The 23,556-nt window shown below is 33.6% G+C and overlaps 4 protein-coding genes across 6 annotated transcripts; 2 read left to right on the top strand and 2 right to left on the bottom strand.

Moving 5' to 3' along the window:
* Window positions 1–1,050: 1,050 nt before the first annotated feature.
* Window positions 1,051–2,362, bottom strand: LOC119839584 (beta-ureidopropionase-like). The gene has a single exon (XM_038365945.1). The coding sequence runs from the start codon at window positions 2,297–2,299 to the stop codon at window positions 1,115–1,117; it is 1,185 nt and encodes a 394-aa protein (XP_038221873.1). The 5' UTR covers window positions 2,300–2,362; the 3' UTR covers window positions 1,051–1,114.
* An 859-nt stretch (window positions 2,363–3,221) lies between these two features.
* Window positions 3,222–4,625, top strand: LOC119839585 (beta-ureidopropionase-like). Its single transcript, XM_038365946.1, has 2 exons — window positions 3,222–4,204; window positions 4,292–4,625. The coding sequence occupies exons 1-2, from the start codon at window positions 3,384–3,386 to the stop codon at window positions 4,467–4,469; spliced, it is 999 nt and encodes a 332-aa protein (XP_038221874.1). The 5' UTR covers window positions 3,222–3,383; the 3' UTR covers window positions 4,470–4,625.
* Window positions 4,626–5,719: 1,094 nt separating this feature from the next.
* Window positions 5,720–7,739, top strand: LOC119839685 (proteasome subunit beta type-3). The gene is made up of 5 exons (XM_038366103.1): window positions 5,720–5,855; window positions 5,975–6,180; window positions 6,350–6,518; window positions 7,017–7,145; window positions 7,587–7,739. Exons 1-5 carry the CDS (start codon window positions 5,853–5,855, stop codon window positions 7,695–7,697), a joined length of 618 nt encoding a protein of 205 aa, XP_038222031.1. The 5' UTR covers window positions 5,720–5,852; the 3' UTR covers window positions 7,698–7,739.
* Window positions 7,740–11,873: 4,134 nt separating this feature from the next.
* LOC119839698 (phosphatidylinositol 5-phosphate 4-kinase type-2 alpha) lies at window positions 11,874–23,259 on the bottom strand. 3 transcript variants are annotated; one of them, XM_038366116.1, is made up of 11 exons: window positions 22,959–23,259; window positions 22,489–22,586; window positions 21,641–21,751; window positions 21,318–21,491; window positions 18,463–18,601; window positions 15,787–15,917; window positions 15,091–15,259; window positions 14,530–14,690; window positions 13,728–13,813; window positions 13,183–13,253; window positions 11,874–12,709 (listed from the first exon to the last, which is right to left on the bottom strand). In XM_038366116.1, exons 1-11 carry the CDS (start codon window positions 23,085–23,087, stop codon window positions 12,587–12,589), a joined length of 1,392 nt encoding a protein of 463 aa, XP_038222044.1. In that variant the 5' UTR covers window positions 23,088–23,259; the 3' UTR covers window positions 11,874–12,586. The 3 variants fall into 3 exon arrangements, with proteins under 3 accessions (XP_038222044.1, XP_038222043.1, XP_038222045.1); XM_038366115.1 differs by having other exon boundaries at window positions 11,876–12,709; window positions 13,728–13,840; XM_038366117.1 differs by lacking the exon at window positions 21,318–21,491 and having other exon boundaries at window positions 11,878–12,709; window positions 13,728–13,840.
* Between the last annotated feature and the right edge of the window lie 297 nt (window positions 23,260–23,556).

Here is a 23,556-nt window from a genome sequence, read left to right as displayed (position 1 = left end):
ATCATAATATGATTTTTTTCTTTGGAGGCTAGAGAGTAATATACCTACGCTATTTTGTGTCGTAGTGAAATATATCAGTCCCATGGAAATTTCGTTTGACAACGCAAGCCTAGGCGCGCACAAGAATTAAGTTTCTGCAAATAATTTAACTAGCTGGAACGTGCGGCTTTACTCGCGTGGTACTCGGCTAAAATGTAGTTTATGTGTTAAAACTATAATCTGTTTCTGTACCAAATTTCATGGAGATCCCAGCAGAGGTGTTTGCGTGAAAAAGTAACATAAGATACACACTTTCGCGTTTATAAGATTACTAGATTCGCCCCGCGGTTTCACCCGCGTAAGTCCATATCCTCTAGGAATATTGAGACTAAAAGTTGCCTATATGTTATTCCAGTTGTCCAGCTATCTACGTACCAAATTTCATTGCAATCGGTTCAGTAGTTTTTGTGTGAAAGAGCAACAAACACACACATATCCTTACAAACTTTCGCATTTATAATATTTGTAGGATAAACGCGAAAGTTATTATATTTATCTTAGTATACTAAGATTAGTATGCTTATGTTGTTTATGAAAACTAATGATTAATATAAGTAGCATACCCGGCCACGCGTTGCTGTGGCTAAGTAATAATTAAAAATATTAAGATTATACATTATTGGATTAATTAATCGAAATAAAAACTATCCTATATATTAAGTTGGACCAAATTATTGCCAAATTTCATCAAAATAGGTTGTGTTGGTGAAGAGTTCATTGTGAACATGCATAATGACAGTGGATTTTTATATATTATTAAGATTATGTGTAGTAAAAACATAAGAATCAACATTAATACCTACGTAATTGCATTGTTAATAGATTTATTTGTTTGTGAGGATATAATTACAGAGTAGAATTTTAATTAAATCTTATGTATTAAGAAAGAATATTTAAACAGTTTTTTTTTTTATTATCATGGATAAAAGGATGATTATATAAATAATATAAAACCCAACTAAAAAAATTAATTATCTTCTCCTAATAAGAAAAAATAAAAGACATAGGCATATACTTTTAAAAATATTTTTATTTGTAACGGTTTTTATTTAAATCAACAGTGACATGATCCGTATTATTCCTTATCCTTACACTTCTCGTTCTCATGAACAACCTGAGGCTTAAAATCTAACTCCAAAACTTTGCTCAGACTCTTGACATACATATCCAATCGTTGCGTCATGTAATAACAACGACGATCTCTTATCTGCCTGTTCATGTTCAAATCCATTACGGAAATCAATAAACCATCTCTGGTACGGGATAATCCTGGACACCTGACTCCATCTGGAGCGCTAAAGTAGCTGGACCCATAGAACAGGCCCAAGTCTTTATGCGCAGGTTTCCCATCAGCCGATGTGAACTCGTTCGGGAACTCCTCATAACCAACTCTGTTGATAGCCGCTGTGAAGTAACAATTGGTTATAGCAGCGTTCCTCGCTTCGATATTCCACATGTACTCACTACCGGCCTCTGCAGCGATCGTGGCTGAGGGGTTGAAAACGATCTCAGCGCCGTTCTGCCCGAACATCATCCAGTTCAATACGTGATGACGCCCAAAGCAAATATTAACAGCGATTTTACCGTACCGAGTCGCAAAAACTGGGTGTCCCGTGTTGCCCTCCATGTAGTAATTAGATTCATTGAAGTCGCCCACTCGCGGAATGTGGTTTTTGCGGTGCTTGCCGATCACGTTCCCCGTGTCGCTAATAATAACTGCGGTGTTCCACAGGATATCAGCGTGCTTCTCGTCCCTCTCGAGGATCGACGACACGATGACCATTGCGTATTTGATTGCAAGCTCGCGGAGGAAACGCGTCGTGGGGCCATCTTCAGCGGATTCAGCAAACTCACACCATGGCTGTTTCTCCCTGGTGCAAAATGCGAATGGCATATTCCATAGCTCTTGGAAACAAATTATGTTCACGCCCTCTTGGCCAGCTACGTCAATGATTTTCTTCACTTTCGCGAATATTGCGTTCTTTTGTTCATTAATTGGCCGGTCAGTGGGTACGGCGATGGAGTGCTGGATTACTCCTACCTTGACAATTCTAGGTGGCCTGGTGTGCTCCTTCTTAGCAGGGAAGGCGTAGGCAGCGATTTCGAAGTTATTGTCCTTGGCAGCAGCAATGGAAGATTCCTTTAACTGGACCTCATGGTGGTTCTTCCGTCCGTAATATATTCTGTTAAACTCGTCCAAGTCCCGGCCGTTTAGATTGTTTTCAATGATAGATTCGAGGCTTTTAGTTTCTCCGTCCATGTTGGAAGCGTGCGATCTGATGTATAAGGTTCGATTGACTACATTTTCTCGATCAATCCCGCCTTTAAATAGCTTAGCGGCTTGTCACCGGTTGTGTAGGGCAATTAATAAGATGACAGTTGTTTATCTACTTGGGTGGTTTGACTAGAGCCCCGTGACCTTAGATATGTTTCAAACAATATCGTATGAACGAAAATATTTGATCAGTCGATAGTAAACTCTTATTATTAGTTTAACGACTTGATATGAAGTATTAAAGCGAAGTTCACGATGTTAATAAATCCATTAATAGAGGCAAAATTGATAAACTTTCTACTTTTCTTATCAATTTACTGTCATTATATTTAATAACGATTTTGCATAGTGAGTTATCAAAGAGTTTAATATTTATTGAAACATAATTGATCATAATTATAAATGGAAGCCTACTATACAAGAAATTCTTCATTTTAAACTAAAAAAACACGTCATTAGTATTACTATTTTATAATAACATTTTTATTAGACATCCTTTAATGGAACAGATTGATAGATTGCGATTTATAACATACTAGCTGCGCCCCGCGGCTTCACCCTCGTAAGTCCGTATTCTATAGGAATATCGGGATAAAAAGTTTCCTATATGTTATTCCAATTGTCCAGCTGTCTACGTACCAAATTTCATTGCAATCGGTTCAGTATTTTCTGCGTGAAAGAGTAACAAACATATACACATCCTTACAAACTTTCGCATTTATAATATTAGTAGAAATAGAAATAGTAGTATGTATAACATTATGTGTGCAAGATTCGTATGCAGCGTTAATAATCGCAAATAAATTATGCCACCCATAGTAATTATGTAGAATACCTGCAGCCTACGTGACTAGATTAGAACTTCTAGTTATTTTTAGCATATGGCAATTAATTCGCACTGCGAATGTGACCAACTTAATAGTCAATGCATCAAGCCCCAACCGGTGTTAAACATTGAAACATAGGTATCTCAATACATATGTGTTAAGATATTTTATTTGCGTCGCAAGCTCTTACGTAATGTTTACTTATCTATACAAAGCTACATTGGACCGTGTATTGCATTAAAATGGAGCGATCTCTCGACGATGTTATCAAGAATAATTTGAGTGGAAACGAATTAAAAGAATTTAATAGAATATACTACGGGAGGACCGAGCACTGTGAGTTGAAAATAAAGAATTCTACAAAAGACGCAGGCGTGAAGTATAATTTCGATGTTTTGGGATTTTCGTTTATCGCGTCAAAGGAGCAACTTCGTGAACCCAGAATTTTGAGGTTAGGTTTGGTACAACATTCGATTGTTTTATCAACCGATAAGCCCATTAATCAACAGAGGCAAGCTATATTCAATAAGATTGAAAGAATTATTGAAGCAGCGGCGTCGGAAGAGGTGAAAGTGCTATGTTTACAAGAAACATGGTCGATGCCTTTCTTTTTGTGCACAAGAGAGAGGAAACGATGGGCTGACTTTGCGGAATCGCCTGATGATGGGCCGAGTACAAAATTCCTTAGCAAGTTAGCTAAAAGATTCGAAATAATTATCATATCACCAATACTGGAAAATGAAGATGGTGTTTGGTGGAATACGGCAGTGGTAATTAATGAACAAGGCAATTATGTTGGTAAACATCGCAAAAACCATCTGCCAAGCGTTGGAAGTTTTAACGAAACAACATATTATGCACCTGGCAACACCAATCATCCAGTCTTTGACACTAAATACGGTAAAATTGCTGTAAATATCTGCTATGGACGGCATCATGCATTAAATTGGTTGATGTTTGCGCTAAACGGAGCAGAGATAGTTTTTAACCCTTCAGCAACGATTTCAGAATTTGGTGAATCGTTTTGGGGCATCGAGGCCCGTAATGCTGCTATAGCGAATGGGTATTTCACTTGTAGCATTAATAGAGTCGGAACAGAAGAATTTACTGTTGGTAATGATAATATAAAAAGATCTTATTACGGTTCCAGTTACGTGACTGCACCCAATGGGTTAAGGACACCAGGACTCCCAAAAAATCGAGACGGCTTACTAATAGTAGAAGTTGATTTAAACCAATGTCGACAAGTAAAAGATCAGTGGGGATTTCATATGACTTCGCGTTTGGATTTGTACGCTGACAATCTTCAGAAAGTTGTTGAAAACTGAGACAATATATTTTATTTTTATTCTTAAAATTTCATATGTTTATTTTCATGTCAATACACAAGCCTTAATGTCTATTTTGTATAACTTTTGTTTCTTTAGTAATGAATCTTAGTTGATATGTTAGACTACTAAAACTAAATAAATATTTTCAATTAAGCGCGCATATTAATGGTTTGTTTTTTAATTATCTTTTACCTCAAGTAGCCTGGAAGAGATCACTGTTCATGTAATATGTATTTGTATATTTTAATAGGAAATGCTGTGGTAGGTGTAATATAATATTAATAATAATAAATTCTTTATTTCAGAGTAACAAGGACCCAATATCAGTTTTTATAACAATTTTACAAAAACAATAGTAATAGATAGTTTAATAAATAAATGTGTATGGTATTAAATTTAAGGAGAAAATCTTATACACACACATGTGTACATATCCGCGCTCATAAATAAGAATACACGATTTAATGAAAATTTATTGATTGCGCAAACAATAAATTTCTGTTTAATGACTATGTTGCTTGAATAATAATTGGTATAAAATAAGAATGTTTATCCCTATATGAACATGGATTTTAATTGTTGAAAGAAAAACTTAGCTTAGCTCCACTGACACTATCTATGAAAGTAGTAGCTATGAATTAAAGTTACTATGCATAATCATTTTGATAATCGATTTCCTTTTCCATTTTCCTTATAAGCAATATGAGTACCTACCTATATATGCTAAACTATACTACACGAGGTACAAAAACAAAAGATCTACATTAATTTACAATTATAAGTAATTTATGTGTCATGCTAATTTCCTTTAATGCCATCTATTACAATGAGTAGTAGTGATCATTCATTACTTTATCTGGTAATGCTTATTCTGCGATCGATGCACGAATATTTCAATGGTCAACTTTATGCTTTTGCAATAGTCAAAATGTCATATTTACATTAAAAATATTGAATATGAAATACATTATTAATTTTAAGAAAATTAAGGACTAACTCGTCTCACGATTATCCTTTTAAACCTTTCCACCGTCATTATCTACTTAGGTCGCCTTGTGAAAGGTAAGGTCTATTAAATCTTTTGTCATCCCTAAAATTTTTGTCATACCTAAAATTTATTAATGTTGATGGATTATTACTTTTTCAAAATACTCCATCAATATTATTATGACTTGAAAACTATAAATATATAGTAGGTATGGCAACAAAATAATAACATGTATTAGATATTTTTTATCTATACAATTCAAGTAAATTATTCTGAGATCTGTTATATCGTCGATGATATGTCATTTTTCGTTTTTGTAAATCATAGTTGTATGCATTTGAAACACCGAAAGAATTAAATATATTGATATTACGGAGTAAATCAAGAGAAAAATGGTAAATAGGAACTGTTTAATTTGTTCTTAATGCTAGTTTAATAATATTGGCCTTATTGCAGGTTTTGTAATGACTATTGATCATCGTTTTTGTTCAAATTGAGTTATTACTTTTTGCAGTCGATTCTAGCTTACAATGGAGGTGCTGTTGTGGCCATGAAGGGTCAGGACTGTGTGGCTATCGCTACAGACAAACGCTATGGAATACAAGCGCAAACAGTGTCGACCAACTTTCCCAAAGTATTTCAGATGGGTCCCACATTGTATGTTGGACTACCCGGCCTCGCCACTGACACACAAACTGTGTTTCAGAGATTGAAATTCAGGTAAAAACTAACAGGTGTAGAAAAACATATTTTGCATTATATGAGTGTTTGCATGTTAGAGACACATTGAAAACACTATTTTTACATACAATACGTACTATTCCCCTAAGTTTTCAAACAACTTTAATCTCTTAAGAATATAGTATATTCTCTCCGTATGTATTTTCAGAATGAACTTATATGAGTTAAAAGAGAACAGAATGATGAAGCCCAAGACATTCTCAGCGATGCTGTCCAACTTATTGTATGAGAAGCGTTTCGGACCTTATTTTATTGAGCCAGTCATTGCCGGTCTTGATCCCTACACCAATGAACCCTATGTCTGTAATATGGATCTGGTAAGATAATAATTTATAAATGAAAGAATATGCACAAACTGTATATTATGCCAAATACAGATGTTCATGTCTATGGCATGCATGAAATTCGTTTTTAATTTATATATAATTTTGGAGTTATGTATGTGATATGTATCAATTTGAACACATTGTTTTTATTTATATACATTACTAGCAAACCCGGCGAACTCCGTTTCGCCACTAAATGACTGTATGTGAAAAATGATTTTCCCGCTTTTCTGATGAATTTTTTCCTGAATTTTCTTTGCTACAAACCTCACGGAGCCCGAGACCTTTCCAACGAATGCAAAACCGAGGAAATCAGTTCGTGCGTTCTGGAGTTATAGCGTCAGGAAGGAAAACCCGACTTATTTTTATATAGTAGATTTTTATTAATGTAATGTGCTGTCTTTATGTTGACAGTTTGTGTCTTTAACTCCCATATTCTTGAAATTGATCAAAAAGGCAACAGGTATTTACTAACTAATAACTTCACAGATTGGTTGTCCAAATGAACCAGAGGATTTCGTAGTGTCGGGCACATGCTCAGAACAGTTGTATGGTATGTGTGAAGCTCTGTGGGAGCCCAACTTGAAACCTGATGATTTATTTGAAACCATCTCACAAGTATGTATTTTTTCCATTTATTATTAAATACTTTATAATATTTAATATTATAAAATAACTTTTTATGATGATAGGTACCTGGATTATATTATATATATATTTTTTATCATAATATCTACAAATATAATTATGAATTGGCTGAATGAACATTATATTATAATAGTAGTAGTATTTTAGTTCTATAATAAGTTACATATATAATATATAGTACATTCATGCTAACTTAAGAATATTCCATCAGTCTATAAATGGTATTGAAACAAGTGTCTAGCTTGTAACTCCTGTGGTCCTTCATAATATGGGGATCAAGAATACTGTCATTTGACGAGATGCCTCTCAAAAACGACTTTGATTCTTGTATTTCAAAGATTGAATTATGAATAAAATTTATGAGCTATATGAATAGCTTACATCAATTAAATATATTAAAATCAATTTTAGGCACTAGTGAATGCAGCAGACCGAGATGCAATCTCAGGCTGGGGCGCTGTGGTCTACATCATTGAGAAAGACAAAATCACTGAGAAACATGTCAAGACAAGGATGGATTAGGTTTATGTGGGAATTTTTATTAATAAATTTTAAAAAATTCGATTAAGTTTTTTATTTTCTTATGCATGATCCAGGATGTCAGATAAGTTTTTAAACTAAACTTTTTTAACACATTCATAGCTAAGTAAAAAATAAATTGTAATGTAAACTTTCAGTGATAATTTGAAGAGATCAATTATTTCAAACTGAATAGATGAAAATTTAAATAAACTAGGCCAGTATTAAATTATAAAGTCTAACTTTTTGGGATCATAAATAAAACACAGATTGCAGAAACCTTATAAACCGAATGTTTAAAAAATTATAATTTTTAATTTTCATACAATGTCTTTACAAGAGATGGAGACTAGAGGAATAACAATTGTGCCGTTTAATCGCACACGAAAGCTATAGAATCCAACGCCGCAGTTGCCGTACCTTCATCAGTTTAGAACGAAAGCCCTGATAAGTAAATTAAAAAACTTATTATTTCGTCAAACGTCAACCAATAGCATAAAAATTTGTCTTAGATACCTCGCAAAAACTGACAAATAAAATATTTGGCTAGCGTTTATGATAATATCTGTGATATATTAAAAATTATGTTATTTCACGGGAATAAGGAAATACAAGATTGTAGAACTATTGACATAATTACTCATCAGGGCAATGTTCTGGACACGAATCTCGATTCTAATAATTTCCCAAAACATAATATATTGGCTGCTTGTTTAAGGTTTAATAGCCAGAAATAATTTCTGAAACTAAGTAAATGAAACATTATTGAACTTTAAAACACCAAAATTATAAACGGTGACTTTCTAAACAACTTAAAAATGGCAACAAAATATTTTACAAGCACAGATCAATTATTAAATGGTTTTGTTTATTTATGAATTACCACTACGAATCAGTGTCCAATTTGCAAAAATCGATCACGGAAAAGCGTACTTCACATACATGAATACAATAGAGGGATGTTTAACACTTGAATATATTATAAACGAGATAAACCTTTAAAGAAATTTCGTTACGCCATAGACAAAATTTTATAAACCAAAGGTTTTGAAAATATCTAAATAAGACGTAATAACCTTCGAGACTAAACGCGAGACACTTATTCGTACAGGTATTTATCGGTAGTATATTTAAACATATACAGATTTAAAAACGATGTTAAAAATTTGTTTGCTTCGATGTTTTCAATTGTGCATTTCTATTTCATTCTGTATATGTGGCAATACTAAAGAAAACTTAGAATGCAAATTTAAGTCGAATAATAAAAAAAAAACCTATCACAAAGGAGTTTTGAATGTGCTTAAAACACATAAAACAAAAACTATTATTTTTAACCAGTCTATATTCCAAAATACTCTTACAAATTTATAGGCATTATTATTTAGGAAAAGATGGAATTTATTTTAACGCCTTAACAATGTTGTTTTTTTATTAATTATAATAATAATATTGAAAGATTGGTTAAGAATTATATGAATTCACTCAAAGTTGAATTTACATATAGATAATTTTTGGTACAACACAGAAATAAATAACGCGATGAATTCAAGACTTAATTTAAAATACTAACATCAATACATATCAAAGGAAAGGGAATAACGAAAATATTAACTTAATACTTTTACATTACTTCCATCTATAAACACTTTACATGACATACGGATAATCACACAGACTATAACAATCCAAGTCTTAAATCCATAATATTAGAATAATAAATAACAAAAGCTTACATTAATTTAGAATTACTACACTAGACAAGAACTAAGCTATTAATATTGGCAAAGTTACAATTTATAGCGCATTTATATTGACCGTAAACATACAAAGTTATTTTACATCAAATACAATATCTTCAATACAACCGCCTACATAATATAATATCAGTACCACGAATATAAGTCAATACAGGAAAACAAAAGCGTATAATGAACCAGAATGCTATAAAAGAAATACAAATTGTATTAAAACTAAATGGCGTTTTGGCGCCAATTTGAAATAAACTACGCGTCCAACCACTTCAATCATTCGTGGTACCATATTTAATTCCGTCGCTCAAAAATGTAGCCAATAACACGAAATTTTAAAGATATTTCAACAATAATTATATTTTTTTCTCAGCACTAATGTAACCGACAGCGGAACTTTATAAAAGCTAGTAACGAGTTAGGAGAATATTGCAAACGTGCCTTATAAGATCAGTTCAAGTGATAAGAAATTGTATACAAAAGAGAGAACACCATTCTTTCATGACTTTTCATCGCGTTTCCCGCGCATTTTTATGGCGCAAACGAGTCATAGATTATAGAATTTATTTTGACATTTGACCCCTCATTGCCGTCGTACAATGGAATTCATTTTATAGGGTATGCCGTATGGGACTAAAGGAAGTTAAGGCAAATTTTATTTCACTTGCTGCAATGGTTTGGTCCAATCAGGTAAATTCAATAAAAAAAAACTGCCTTTTTCCTCACAATATGGCACTTAATTGCAATCAACCAATTTTCAAGTGTCTTGTTATATTTCACTAGAAATGCGAAAAAATAGTTACTATCGGTTTTATATAGAGGCGAAATAAACAGTTCATTATTTTAACGATAGATGAGTAACCGACACCAGAGCAGGTATCACTCCAGAGTCTAAAATTGGACCAAATGACAACAATTGTCTACCAAACATAAAAAGGATCACGCCACGATTCCCGACAAACCGTTTAATTCTTCCATGGGGAATTGGACCCATAGATTCATTGAGTAACAAAAAGTTTAGAGCGCCTTCGCTTTTCGGAATTCCGCTTAATAATATGAAACAATTAATCAAAATGACATACAATCAAATGTCATTTTGATTGGTTGCATCATGTTTTTTACAGACTCAGCTTATACAAGTAGAAAACTTTTTAGTCTGGTATTTTCAAGTGATGTTTATAATTCTTACAATGAATGAAGTTTTAAATTAACGTTATAATGTAATAAAATTTTATAAACATCTTTTATTTTTAAAGAATTGCTAACGATAGGGAATTTTTCAATATCTCAAATTGATATAGAACATAGACACTTATATTGCGACTCACTCATATTAATATTGGTAGTCATATTTTAACTGTTCCAATTACCATATACTAACCGCCATTTATCCATTAACACGCTACATTAACATTTGACTTCAACTAGCTTTCAATAAAAGCTCTAAGCAATAATATGTATCAAAAACCCCTTCAAAAAGCATTAAATAATTAATCGTTTATAGAACTTTCAAAGATTTCTTATAGAAGACTCCATTAAATAACTAAATCTGAATTATATTAATTATATATTTTTGAGGCCCTAAAATCAATAATTTTATTATCCTACTATAATATAATCATCTTATTCAAAATCCCTCTATTTTTGTACCAACTTTTATGCCTTTTGTATTTTGAAGGGATTTTTAATACTATTTTATTATTTATCAAGTCAAAAAAATTACATCATAGAATGATTCCAAACGAGTGTTACATAAGAAGACATTGGCTAGTATCACATAATACCTCTTTTAGTGCGTATGTGGGTAAAACTTTTAACCTACATCACCCTGTTAAATCCATTATCAATCCAACAAACTTAATTGTACACTAGCGGAAACTAAATCTTTACAATTCTATAAATATAAGTAACTTCTATTTTAGAAATAAGCTTGAAATTAAAATATATACAAGTAAATAAAAGTGCATTTAAAGAACGCCTTTTTATAGTGATGTTGGCATGAATTCAATTTGTAAATACATAGATATTAATAGAGCAAAAGCACATACAGGTCAATATAATACTTTTTTCTTTTTATGATAAACTAGCTGCTCCCGCGATTTCACCCGCGTAAGTCCGTATCCCGTAACAATATCACACACACACACATCCTTACAAACTTTCGCATTTATAATATTAGTAGGATAGGATAGTAGGATTCCTACTGACAGAATTTTACGTACACGATTGTAAAGATGTCTTTCAAGGAAATCAAGGTTCTTATACTCAGCAAATATTATTAAAGTGAAGAATCACTAATATTATAAATGCGAAACTTTGTTTGTTTGAATGTTTGTCCGTCAATCACGCTGAAACTACGGATTTTGATGAAATTTGCTGATAGCTGAGCTGACTTGGGTGATAGGATACTTTTTATCCGAATTAAATGCTCCCTTGGGATAAAACAGGAATCTTGATATCCAGGCGAAGACGGGAAAAGCGTCTAGTAGGTATATATATTTATATATATGAATATTAAAAGTTCCATTCCTTCATTTAAATGCACCTTTATAAATGAATCTAAGCTATTTAATAAAGAAATATTTAATACATAAATTAAAATATACACAATACAACAATAATTTAGAACTGCTTCAAAACAATATAACATGGCCACAGAATTTTACCATATCACTCCTTTACTTAAAGGGTTTCGTGGGAGTTGTGTGTTCCTTTAGAGTTTAAGAGGCTAGAAATATTTTCAAAGGTAGATTTACATATGAAAGATATATAAAATGTAATGAATATCGTTTTATTTAAGAAAAATTGAATATGAGTACAGTATTTGTAGAATTCCTCAAAAATGTCTGTTTTTCAGACATTATTATCATCAAAGAATGAACATAGTAAACACACTTAAAAATAAAACAACATATACACTAATATCTTCAGTTTTCATTAGAGGTTATTTGCTAGTGTAAAATAATATTATCAATAACAAAAAAACTCAAACGATAATAATAAACTCATACATAGACATTGTCCCCAAAAAGAACTATATACCTCATCAACAACATCACCAAGCCCACACAACCCCACACAACTCGACCCCCACAAACACAAACGGTCCACACTAAAAGAGGCACTATCACCACCGCACAACACTTAGTTCCCCTCGATCGCTTTGGCCACAAACTCTATGAACCGCTTGCCGTACTGCTCCGGGTCGCAGGTGGATATGCCGTCCACGTTACTGCCGTACTTCACGGTCTTCGCCGCTTTCGCTGCCTGGAAAACGATATTTTTACTTTTAAAATGTTTCTCTACATAACATTGGGTGTTAACAGAATGGTAACTCAGTGCTAAGTCATTATATTTATGAAAGAAATTGTATTATTACTTCTATTTTTATAATTTAATTGCATAAAACAAATGATTACCTAAATATTTGGTTTTGATAAGTGTCAAATTTGAATTTTTATTTTTTTTACCATCACTACAAAAATCAAATAGAGACATAACATAATATGAATATTATTTTATTTGTAATATATAAAAAACCCAATATGCACACTTTAAGCATACAGTTTATCAAACTTTTATGAAACCGTGCCTAGACGCAAGTGACACGAGACTATTTGAAATGAGCGCACAATCAAGAATGCGCGCTTTTTATACTTACTTTTTGAAACATTGAGTGTGCATCTCGGGTTTGTTATATCTATCATATAATGGTGCAGCATTACAATGTATTTTTTTACCTGTTTCTTTACTCCATAGTGGGTGAGGACATCGATGAGTGCTACAAAATATATCTCTTTCTTGGGAGCTCCTGAAACAAAACCAATTAACAAAAATAAAACATAACAGTCAAAAAAAACCATGTGAATAAAGTATAATTCTGCTCTATGTGAATAAAGTATAATTCTGCTCTATGTGAAATTGTTCAAATGTTTCTTTTTTCAAATTGATATATATTAATAACAATATGTTTTTTCTTTGCTTTTTCATAAAGCTGTAGATTAGAATCAATGGAAGAAAATCATAACAAAGTCATCACACCCTCTGTGCTAAGTATACGTATATATCATTCAACTACAACCTATATAGGTTATATTATATACAACCTATATTAATAATGAATCTAATTTCAAATTTGGAATTCATAGAATGACAGTTCAGGGAATCAACGAAATTAAAAAAAAAATCATGAATTTTTTTTATTTTTAATGCACATTCCAAAAAGTTCTCATATTTTATTATTAAGTTATTAGATTATAAATGATATAAAAATGAAGTATCTCACCCTCCTGACTAGGTATAGCGTATATATCGAGCTCCGGTATGATCCCCTCGTAGCGCAGCGACGACTGGCGCGCGAACCCGCGCGGGCTGTCCGGCGGCGTGTTGTAGCCCCATCTTGTGTTATTTATTTATACTATACATTTTTATTTATAGTGAATCTATCTAAATCAAGGTCAAACTCGACTTAAAGTGTTAACTTTTATGAAAATGTTTGATGAGATCTATTTAGATAGATTCAGAAGGATTGCTTTTTTTTTAATTTTAACTCTATTTCTATACTAGAATGTACTAGAATATACAATTTTAATATAGTAGTGTCAAAGTTTAAAGTATAAAATTACAAAACTTATAAAGTCATGCCGTACATGTTTGTCTTTTTAATTTGTGTTGCGTTGTGTCGGTGTCGGAATCAATGTCGTTGATAATTTCTTATAAGTCAGTGTTATATCATACACGTTCATTTTGTTTAATATCGTATGTGCCATTAATAATTAATTGTTACGTATATCACCTATCATGTCTATTGCCTAGTGTCGGTTTCGTTGTTTGTTTATTTTATATCAGTGTCATATCATACATTCTTTTTATATTTTCCCTGTCGTGTCGCGTGTCAGTGTTTTTTTTTTCTTTCATAATGTCATGTCATATCTGTGTTTTTTTTTTTTTTCTATTTTCGCACGCGTCTCATCTCTCGTGCCGCGTGTCGGTGTCAGAGTAGGTATAGGTGGTTTTTTCTTCCATAATGTCATGTCATATCCGGTTTTTTTTTTCTTTTTTTTTTTTTATTTACGCACGCGTCTCACCTGTCGTGCCGCGTGTCGGTGTCGGTGTCGGTGTCGGAGTCGTTGTCGGTGTCCCGCTCGGCGTCCCGCTGGCGCGCCGCCTCGGCCTCCGCCTCGCCGCGCCCGCACTCGTGCACGCCGAGCAGCAGCGAGTAGTCCATTAGGTGCAGTTTCGTTAGGAACTGGGACGTATATAATTAATCTAATTGCATCTATTTAAGTGACTTCGGTACGGGCGAAGCCGGACTGGACCGTTGGTACACAACATAGAATATGTTTAAATGTAGGTTAATTCACCACCACAGAAGACCGGCGTGATACAGTAGCATGCTGCTGTGTTTCGTTCGGGGAGTGGGAAAGACGGAGGCCCATATCCTTTTGCTTACCCTTCCCAGTCCTTTTTATTCCTCTCGTCAATCTTTTCTTAATCCTCTTCCAATTGAAAGTCGATCAATTTTTAGAGGCCTTAGGTCTGCAATAGACCTTACGCCTCTCCAAATGTTCATGGGCGGTGGTAGCGCTTACGACCAGGCCACCAGCTCCACTACCGACGGTGACATAAAAAAAAATGTTCCACGTTACCTCGACATCAGCAGTGAGGGTCTCCAGCAGTTTCTCCTTGGCAGCATCGCCGATGTCGATCCGAACGCCTTGCTTGATGAAATCGTTGTCCTTCAGAGTTGGCAACTCTTTCTCTAACTCCTTCTCGGACGCCTCGCGGTCTACTGTCGACCCTTTCAGATCGTATTTCCTATAAAAAAAAAATTGTGAATGAATTCAATAGAAACAATTATATTTGTATATCTTTATTGCTGAGTCATTCCCAGGTCTATCATTTACGTTCATAAAAATATACATATTTTCACAAACTATATATATTACAATCAATTTTTTATGTGTCATACACGTGTGGATGTACTATGCTGTTATGGCAACACTCGGTACAATCTTGCTATTTATTCAATCAACCACGAAGAGAAATATTAGTATTTACATCTCACTAATTGATACTAAAACTCGTACATACAATAATTAGACACACAGATGCTTATACAGTTCATAGCATACGAGGCGACCCACAAACTAGTTTGTCCAAACTCATGAAATTATTGTAATGTCACCAATCGTTGATAAGCGTTTTATACGCTTATTATTATTGTACGCTTTGAATTAAATCTGTCCGTTTAAAATGGATCAAAATCGAGACTAAAGAACATGGTAACAAACAAACATAGTACAGGTAGCTAGAAAAAGCAATATTAAATAAACAACACCTACTTGTGTATATTGAGATGATTCGAGAACACGTTCCTGGTGGCGACCAAGTAGTGCTCGATGCCGTCCACCGTCAGCCGGTACATGCCGAGATACTGCGGCAGGAGGGTTTTGCCGTGCCTCTCCACAATGTACTGTGAACAGATTTCGTGTTAATAGAGTAGTTTTGAAGTATTAAATTAATTTTCTTATACTGTAGACTAAAGAGTCTACGCTATCCTACTTCCTACTATCCTACTAATATTATAAATGCGAAAGTTTGTAAGTATGTGTGTGTGTTTGTTACTCTTTCACGCAAAAACTACTGAACCGATTGCAATGAAATTTGGTACGTAGACAGCTGGACAGCTGGAATAACATATAGGCAACTTTTTATCCCGATATTCCTACGGGATACGGACATACGCGGGTGGAACCGCGGAGCGCAGCTAGTAGAATAGATTCTACAGTATATATTGTTTGTGTATTATTTTAATAACTGATTTGAAAAATTATTTCATCAGTTGAAGCTATATTGTGGGAATCGAGTACGCTTCGAAACGAATTGGGCCAGCTCGCACCGGGGAAAGATTTACACTCACATAGGAGATCGGCGTTAAATATTAGCACGAGAATACTACTGTGTTCCTTACGTAGATCCGAATCCTAATCCACACCGTTCCCCGTCCCTTCCTTGTATCCCGTCCTCTATCCATGCTGTATCTATTTAATTTTAAAAAGGTATCTACGCTTTACAAATACTGGTATAATTACCTATGTATTATGAAATAATTATTTGTTATACGATTTTTACTTTTTTTATATAATTATTTGTGTCTTTGTTATAGAAGATATTAAATGAACGGCTCTTTGCCTAAATTATTATTGTTTTTATATGTATAAGATCTAACTTGAATCCGACATGGAATCTCATTAAAAATTTTATTTTATTACTTTAATAGAAATTTAATCCCCCATATTACTTTCCGAACTGAAATCCGATTGCGAATCACCCTACCGAACATTTTAAAATATTTAAGCTAATTTAACAGGCATAGTTGTTATTGGGTACTCGGATACACCGGCCACCTTTGAAAAAACTTAATGAGAATCATATAAGGGAACAAGTATTGCATCACACCAATTACCGCACACCTAATAATACCAGTATTTCATAAATTCATAGTCATAGAATGAAATCGAGGGAGCCGAGCCACGGGCGGAAAGCTACTCCATATAATTACAACGCGTTAAGACTGATGATGAATTTATTACACAACACAATGAGTAATAAACTCAATAGCAGTACGGAGAAATTGTTAAACTAGGAAAATGCAAATAAATATTGATTCGCGCTGATACGAATTATCATGTAATCCGTGCAGATTTTACGATATTATCTTGTACCTGCACCTGTCTGATCGTTTTCAGAAATTGGATGTATAATTTGGAATTTATGTACTTTGAATAATTATTGATATAAATTTATATAAGAGCGGGCAACTTAGCTGGTGGTTCGCCTATTGGTAAGCGATCACAAGTCACAACCGCCCATGAACATTTCCAGAAATGGGGCCTCTGCAAATGCGTTGCTAGCTTTTAAGGGATAGGGAGGATTGGGAAGTGAGGGATGGAGGATGGAGATGGATGGAGGGATGAGGAGTGATGAGGAAATAATTAACTTTCCCAATCCCATCTAAGATAGAAAATAAAGAAAAATGACATAACAATTGGCGATTTGAGTCGAAATAATTGTGACAAGCTATACGGATGGATGTGTATCATTTTGAAGGGATATATTTCACCGAAGTGTTTGAATTGCGGCTTATAAATTTATAGTTTTTTTTTAAACGGTACAGATTTTTTTATCTATTTCTTAACCAAACTGGCATCTATAACAGTACAAGATCGCTCTCATGAAAGCGCATTCGCGAAGCATTTGCCCAGCATTGGGACACATGAGGCTAATAGACTACAATACAAAATGGCGTGAAATTCTTGTGGTCGACTTTACGGACGTCAGAAACATTTTTATCCAACGCCAGCTACTTTCGTATCAAAAGTTTATCTTACATGAGATATTTAATGTTTATTGAGATAAAGAATTTGCATGTAATATTGACAACAAAACGCAATACACTGGAAAAGTTGGAAATTTCAAATATCATGACGAAAATATGAGCATTTTTTTAAGCCGGCAAATAAGCTGTTGGGTTGCCTGATGGCAGTACGACCGTCCACAAACATTTGCAGAGGTTGTTTGCAGACCCTACACTTCTACAAATGGTATGCTGACTTGAAATGATATGGGAAAGGATAGACAATGGAAATAAAGGAGAGGATTGGGAAGGGTAAGAAAAAGGAAACGAGCCTCCGGCTCCCCCACTCACGGAACGAAACAAAGCAACACATTCGCATTGATGTTGGAAAAAATTTAATCTGAATGTATAGGAAAACTTTTCATCAAATTATTTAAAATCTACCTTTGGCATTCATAACAATACCAGTTTGAAGCCGCGACTACAAAAAAGGTATAGGTCAGAAGGATAAATAGCCGATGCACCAATCTAAACAATAATCTATTTCTAGGTCACTATTAACTTCAACTCATTACAAGTTAAGACGATCTTTGAACATCCAACTCCAACCACCTCACAAACATTCACACTTACATCACTATCGACAACTTTTCCAACTCACCGGGTGATAATGCTTCAAGAACGAATGCATCCTCTCCACCTCCTCCGACGTGAGCGTCTTCAGAATGAAAAGTCTGTCATAGCTCTGATAGAACTTGGCGCCAGACTTGCCGGACGAATCGTCTGGTATCGGCTGCGACCTGACAACAAAATAGGTATTTTACCTTTTAAATACACGTTGGGATTAGGTTGTAAAAGTATTTTGCGTAAGAGCGAGGTTAAAATTTGGTAAGTACAATATAAAAATCCAGGATTTTTATATTGTACTAAATCCACTGCTACTCTTTCACGCTTGAATTGATTATAATGTTAAATAAACAACGATGTAATATCGTAGATATTATTTTTGTTCCGTTAAGACTTCCGTCACTAACTTAGCTATCCTGACGATGATTCTATGGCTGTTTTTAATATTTCATTTCATTGTAAACCTTAATCTTTTATAATAGGTATTATAGGATACAATTTGTATTTCACGAACAACTTATATATCCTATGGATGAAGCAAATGAACTAGTACACGCCTCGATTTCCAGAAACAGCAATATGTTATGTTGACTTTGTATTATTATCGTTTTATAATCCATCAGAGTATTATAGTGCATATTATAAATACATATATAATTTATGACTTAAAAATATTATCGTTAAACAAACATAAGGTAATATAACATTATTGCAGTTGTGCATAATTACTATATGAACGTAAAGAATTCTCGAAGGAACGACTGATTCAGGTTCTATAATTTCATAAGAATATCCTGATACACCGAAAAACAAACTATTTAAACGACTTTCTTTCTTCTATCAGTGTAAAACATTTGTTATATTGTCATAAAAAAAGGTCACACGTTTCTGGAGATATCGATCCAGATACTAAAATAGGACAAAATTATAGCAATTTTCTATCAAATACAAAATTCATCAGGTTCTCATTAAATGTAATAATTGTTTATTGTTTGTATAGCAGTAACTTCTCAACTACTAGGTAGTTACGTTACGTTACCCCCTTTTTAAAGTAGGATATCTTGAGAATCAAATCTTAGCAATTAAAACCAATATAAACTAAAACATTTCGTCCACTGATGTATGTTGGGTCTTGGGTATGACCCATTCTCAACATGGACAAAATAAGACTTTTTATACAAGTATAAATGTTATTGTCTCCTTGATCAGAGAGAAATTCTCATAGGGAACCTAAAAAACAACGTAGGTACCAGGTTTGTTTATAATACTGTCAATAAAACAATCGCGAAATATTATATGCTTATCTTAGTTATTGGCATTTAGTGGGAAACGCTATATTTTTGATAAAATTACGAGAAACCTGCAGATATGAAGTACCTACGTGTTTAGTACAATGACGTATCGCACACACATAATATAAAACCATGCTGAAAAACTCTAAAATGTATGAGGCAAAAACGGTTTGCGAAAGGGTTCAAATCAAACGTATAAAATGTAATATCGTTGATTATGAATATGAAATTTGAATGAAAGTGAGGGTTTTATACAGTGGAGGAAATTTTTTGCTGAAAAATTGATCCGTTCCGGATATTTGTATAATAGGGACGCAGAGGCATTGCGAATGTTCATGGGCGATGGTGATCGCTAACCATCAGGCGAACCACCAGCTCAGTTGGCCGCTAAGATATTATAAAAGAAATTATTAGGACTTAGTACTATTCCTTAACCACATAAAACAATTATTATATTCGTATGTAGAGGGAGGTACAATACAGAATCTAAAATGGCGGTTCCAACAATTTCCTATCAAACATAAAACGAATCACGTCAATCAATAGGATATTACTTAATATGAAAATCAAAGGAATTTGTTCTCCTTTTACTAAACTAAAATCTGATAAGAAATCCAGATTATAAATTTAAAAATTACACAAACTTAGCAAGCTTGCTATATTTCCTAAATTCCCGCACTCCATTGGTCACGTTCCTACTAAATAATTAGCTACCATTAATTTGTACTGCAAAGCGGTAATACCAGTGTAACGTCTAACTGCCCTATTAACCCGCGCCGACCTTTTGTTAAGTCATATTACAACTCGTATAAAACATTCAACTGCTGTAGACACTGGGTAATGTTTTTTTTGTCTCTTATAGTACTTGGCCATATTAATAGTCGTTTTCAATTATTTTCAATTTTGAAGGACATTTTATATCGGTAGTTTATATTTTTAATTCGCAAGACACTGGTAGAGTCAGTCTTAAAGTCATACATAGCACGTCACAGGTCATAAGAGTGTAGCGAGTAATGAGCATTATCCACACCTCATACCCCCTTACTCCGTCATAATACGTAACAATTAGGTAATCTGCGATAATAATGTAATGCACAGGTAATCGTTAAGAAATAAGTTATCACCTTACACTAAGCAGCAATATATACAATCAACAAGTTTGTTTTGTATACTAATATGCAATTGAAAGCCCACTTAAATTCTTAACATAAACATGATTCTTCTTTTATTACCCGCATACTTACCTTCGACGTGTCCATCTCGGTGTTGCTAGGTGCAAAATTGCTTGGTGACTTCATAAAAATAATTCAGCAGTCGTGTCAATATAGAAAACGCGTGTATACGGTGATATGTAGAGAATGGGATACACGAATCAAATGTACAACAACCTCATCGGGTTACAGACGACAAACCGAAATCACAAAAAGCATGTCCATCATTCAAACTCCAATGGAACGTCAATCGTATAATAATAGCACGCGACAAAACACAACCGGTGAACGTGAATGTGATGAAATGCCGTGTCAGTCAAAGGCACACTACATACTGTTATTCGAAAAAAAAAAAAAACAACCGTTACAATTCAAACTTCCCTGACCTCAGCCGTTTCATGGTCAAGCCGCGTTTCATGAACTCGCTAGCGTCATGGAACAATCCCTCTTGAGTATTTCTCAACTCGGCAACACCCGAGGGCGCTGTGGCCGACCTCCTCAGCTTATTAATAAACTTCTTTGACGTCCGCGAACGGAGGTAGTTATCTGGCTTTCTAAACCTATGGGAGATGACGGGAGATAGGAACCGGGATGGCGAGATGGAGTACAGGATAAAAATAAATATAAATAAATACAGCACGCGTAAATAGCGAAACACACGTGATTTCCTAGTGTACATATGTTACATATATTAGTTTATAATCTTTACCTGGTAAGGGACTCCTTGTAATCGAGATCATCAATTCCGAACCTCTCGCGGAGATTCCTGAAGACGAGCGGACAGTATTCCTTCACTTTAAAGTGAGATGGCATGTTCTCTCTGGAAAAAAAAAACACAGAATTTTCATTTTATCACTTATTTGCCTTTGCCGAACTTGGTATTACTCTGTTAAGTTTATATTTTGTTTCCTGGTAATACAAATAGAATATAAGTAAGATTTATAAATAGTAAAAATCTTACATGACTTTAATTATCTTTTAATGGCAGACAACATTTTGCATCTCTAATAGTAAATGTTTATTAATATCAATTCTAATTAATGTTTCAGATAACTCTTGTTTATGATATTTGATTTATTTCATACTAGGTTTCAGACCGTGGCTTTGCCTGTGTTATCAAAGGAAATGATTTACCTGCATAGTAATGCATAAAAACTATCCTATGTCCTTTCTCGGGTCTCAACTTTTCTACTAATTTTCATCCAAACCTATTCAGTGTTTTAGGTGTGAAGAAGAGACAGACAGAGAGTTATATTTAATTAGGAAGGTAATATTTGTCAAATTTCCTAACCTACATATATAATATATTAGTTGTTTACTAGCTTTTCCCTGCGGATTCACGCATTTTTATTGAATGTCGTTGTACAAATACACCTTACTCTAGAAATTAAAATTATCATGAAAAGTGTAAGCATATATGCATACAGAAATAGACGCCTAGGAATCAGTAACATGGAGCAAATTAAACTTAACAACAGTTTTTCCTTAAACATTTTTTTTTCCTGAATGATACACAACTAGTTTCTAAATAACAACTTAATAATTGTATTCACTTACTTGTTAAACAAATGATTGTCCACTTTGAGCTTGGAGTAAGCCCGGAAATCATCAGGCAGCAGCATAACAGGTATCGAGACATGACTCAGTTCATTTATCTGTAATAAAAAGATAATTATGAGATGGAAATGAAATCAAAATTATTATGTACGAATTATAATTAGATTTCGCTTCAAAGCCATGACCATAAACTTTTGGCAACTAGCACTCGCCCTTACAATGAGTTTGATCCACACATTGAAACAACAATAATTGATCAAGTGCCAGATTACAAGTACATTATAATTTTTTTTTATATAATATGAGTCGTAGTTACCACAAAATTATCATAACCGGTAAACATAAAAGTATTGTAACAACAACAGTACCGCAATTGTTTCGCAAGCAAAGCATAAAATATAGGCTATTTTATATTCTACTTAGACTCGAATAGGTAAATTTTAAAGGCCATTATTATCTAATGATATTACCGTATGATTAACACCCCACATAAAAACAGAGAGTAAAGGTTCATTAGCACGGAATAATTTCACTTTCTGATGTTTCACACGAATATGTTTTTTTTTCAATTTGCTCAATCCAGTGGTAGGAACGGACATTTTGGAAGTGTTTACGAGAATCGGCGCACGGCTACGTTTTGTAATTCTGAACACAGCACTGTATCTAAACCATTTTTATTGCACTTAGAATAATAAAATCACTAGGATTTAAAGTAAATACGAAATTTATTACAGAAACTCGACACCCATCAATGGCAAACGGCTATTTGACAGGACGATTGATGAAATTTTATTTTTTAACGTACTTTTGTGACTGGATACAAGTCTATTGGTATTATTCAGATTGAAACAAAACGGTAACTATATAATATAATAAAGCATTCTTATAATAATTCTTTAGCTTTTTGCGCACTACTTAATTCTTGTGTAAAATAAATAAATGAGAATCCACAACACAAACAATTTTATCAGCATTTTCTAATACTCTATTCTAATTATTTTCCTTCTTTTTTGGCGGTTCTGTATTTACATTTAAATTTAACTCCTTTTTTTCGTTAGGACTAATCCA

Source organism: Zerene cesonia, chromosome 4, assembly GCF_012273895.1.
Source record: "Zerene cesonia ecotype Mississippi chromosome 4, Zerene_cesonia_1.1, whole genome shotgun sequence".
Taxonomy (NCBI): domain Eukaryota; kingdom Metazoa; phylum Arthropoda; class Insecta; order Lepidoptera; family Pieridae; genus Zerene; species Zerene cesonia.
This window is presented reverse-complemented; position numbering and strand designations above follow the sequence as displayed.

Excerpts from the sequence above, each read along its gene's own strand:
- LOC119839584 (XM_038365945.1), bottom strand. The coding sequence starts at position 2,299 with ATGGACGGAGAAACTAAAAGCCTCGAATCTATCATTGAAAACAATCTA.
- LOC119839585 (XM_038365946.1), top strand. The coding sequence starts at position 3,384 with ATGGAGCGATCTCTCGACGATGTTATCAAGAATAATTTGAGTGGAAAC. Across the intron at positions 4,205-4,291 it reads AATGCTGCTATAGCGAATGG|TTACGTGACTGCACCCAATG; the intron begins GTATTTCACTTG and ends TTACGGTTCCAG.
- LOC119839685 (XM_038366103.1), top strand. Across the intron at positions 6,181-6,349 it reads TTTCAGAGATTGAAATTCAG|AATGAACTTATATGAGTTAA; the intron begins GTAAAAACTAAC and ends ATGTATTTTCAG. Across the intron at positions 7,146-7,586 it reads TATTTGAAACCATCTCACAA|GCACTAGTGAATGCAGCAGA; the intron begins GTATGTATTTTT and ends AATCAATTTTAG.
- LOC119839698 (XM_038366115.1), bottom strand. The coding sequence starts at position 23,087 with ATGTCCGTTCCTACCACTGGATTGAGCAAATTGAAAAAAAAACATATT. Across the intron at positions 21,492-21,640 it reads TACAAGGAGTCCCTTACCAG|GTTTAGAAAGCCAGATAACT; the intron begins GTAAAGATTATA and ends CATCTCCCATAG. Across the intron at positions 14,691-15,090 it reads CCCTCACTGCTGATGTCGAG|TTCCTAACGAAACTGCACCT; the intron begins GTAACGTGGAAC and ends TATACGTCCCAG.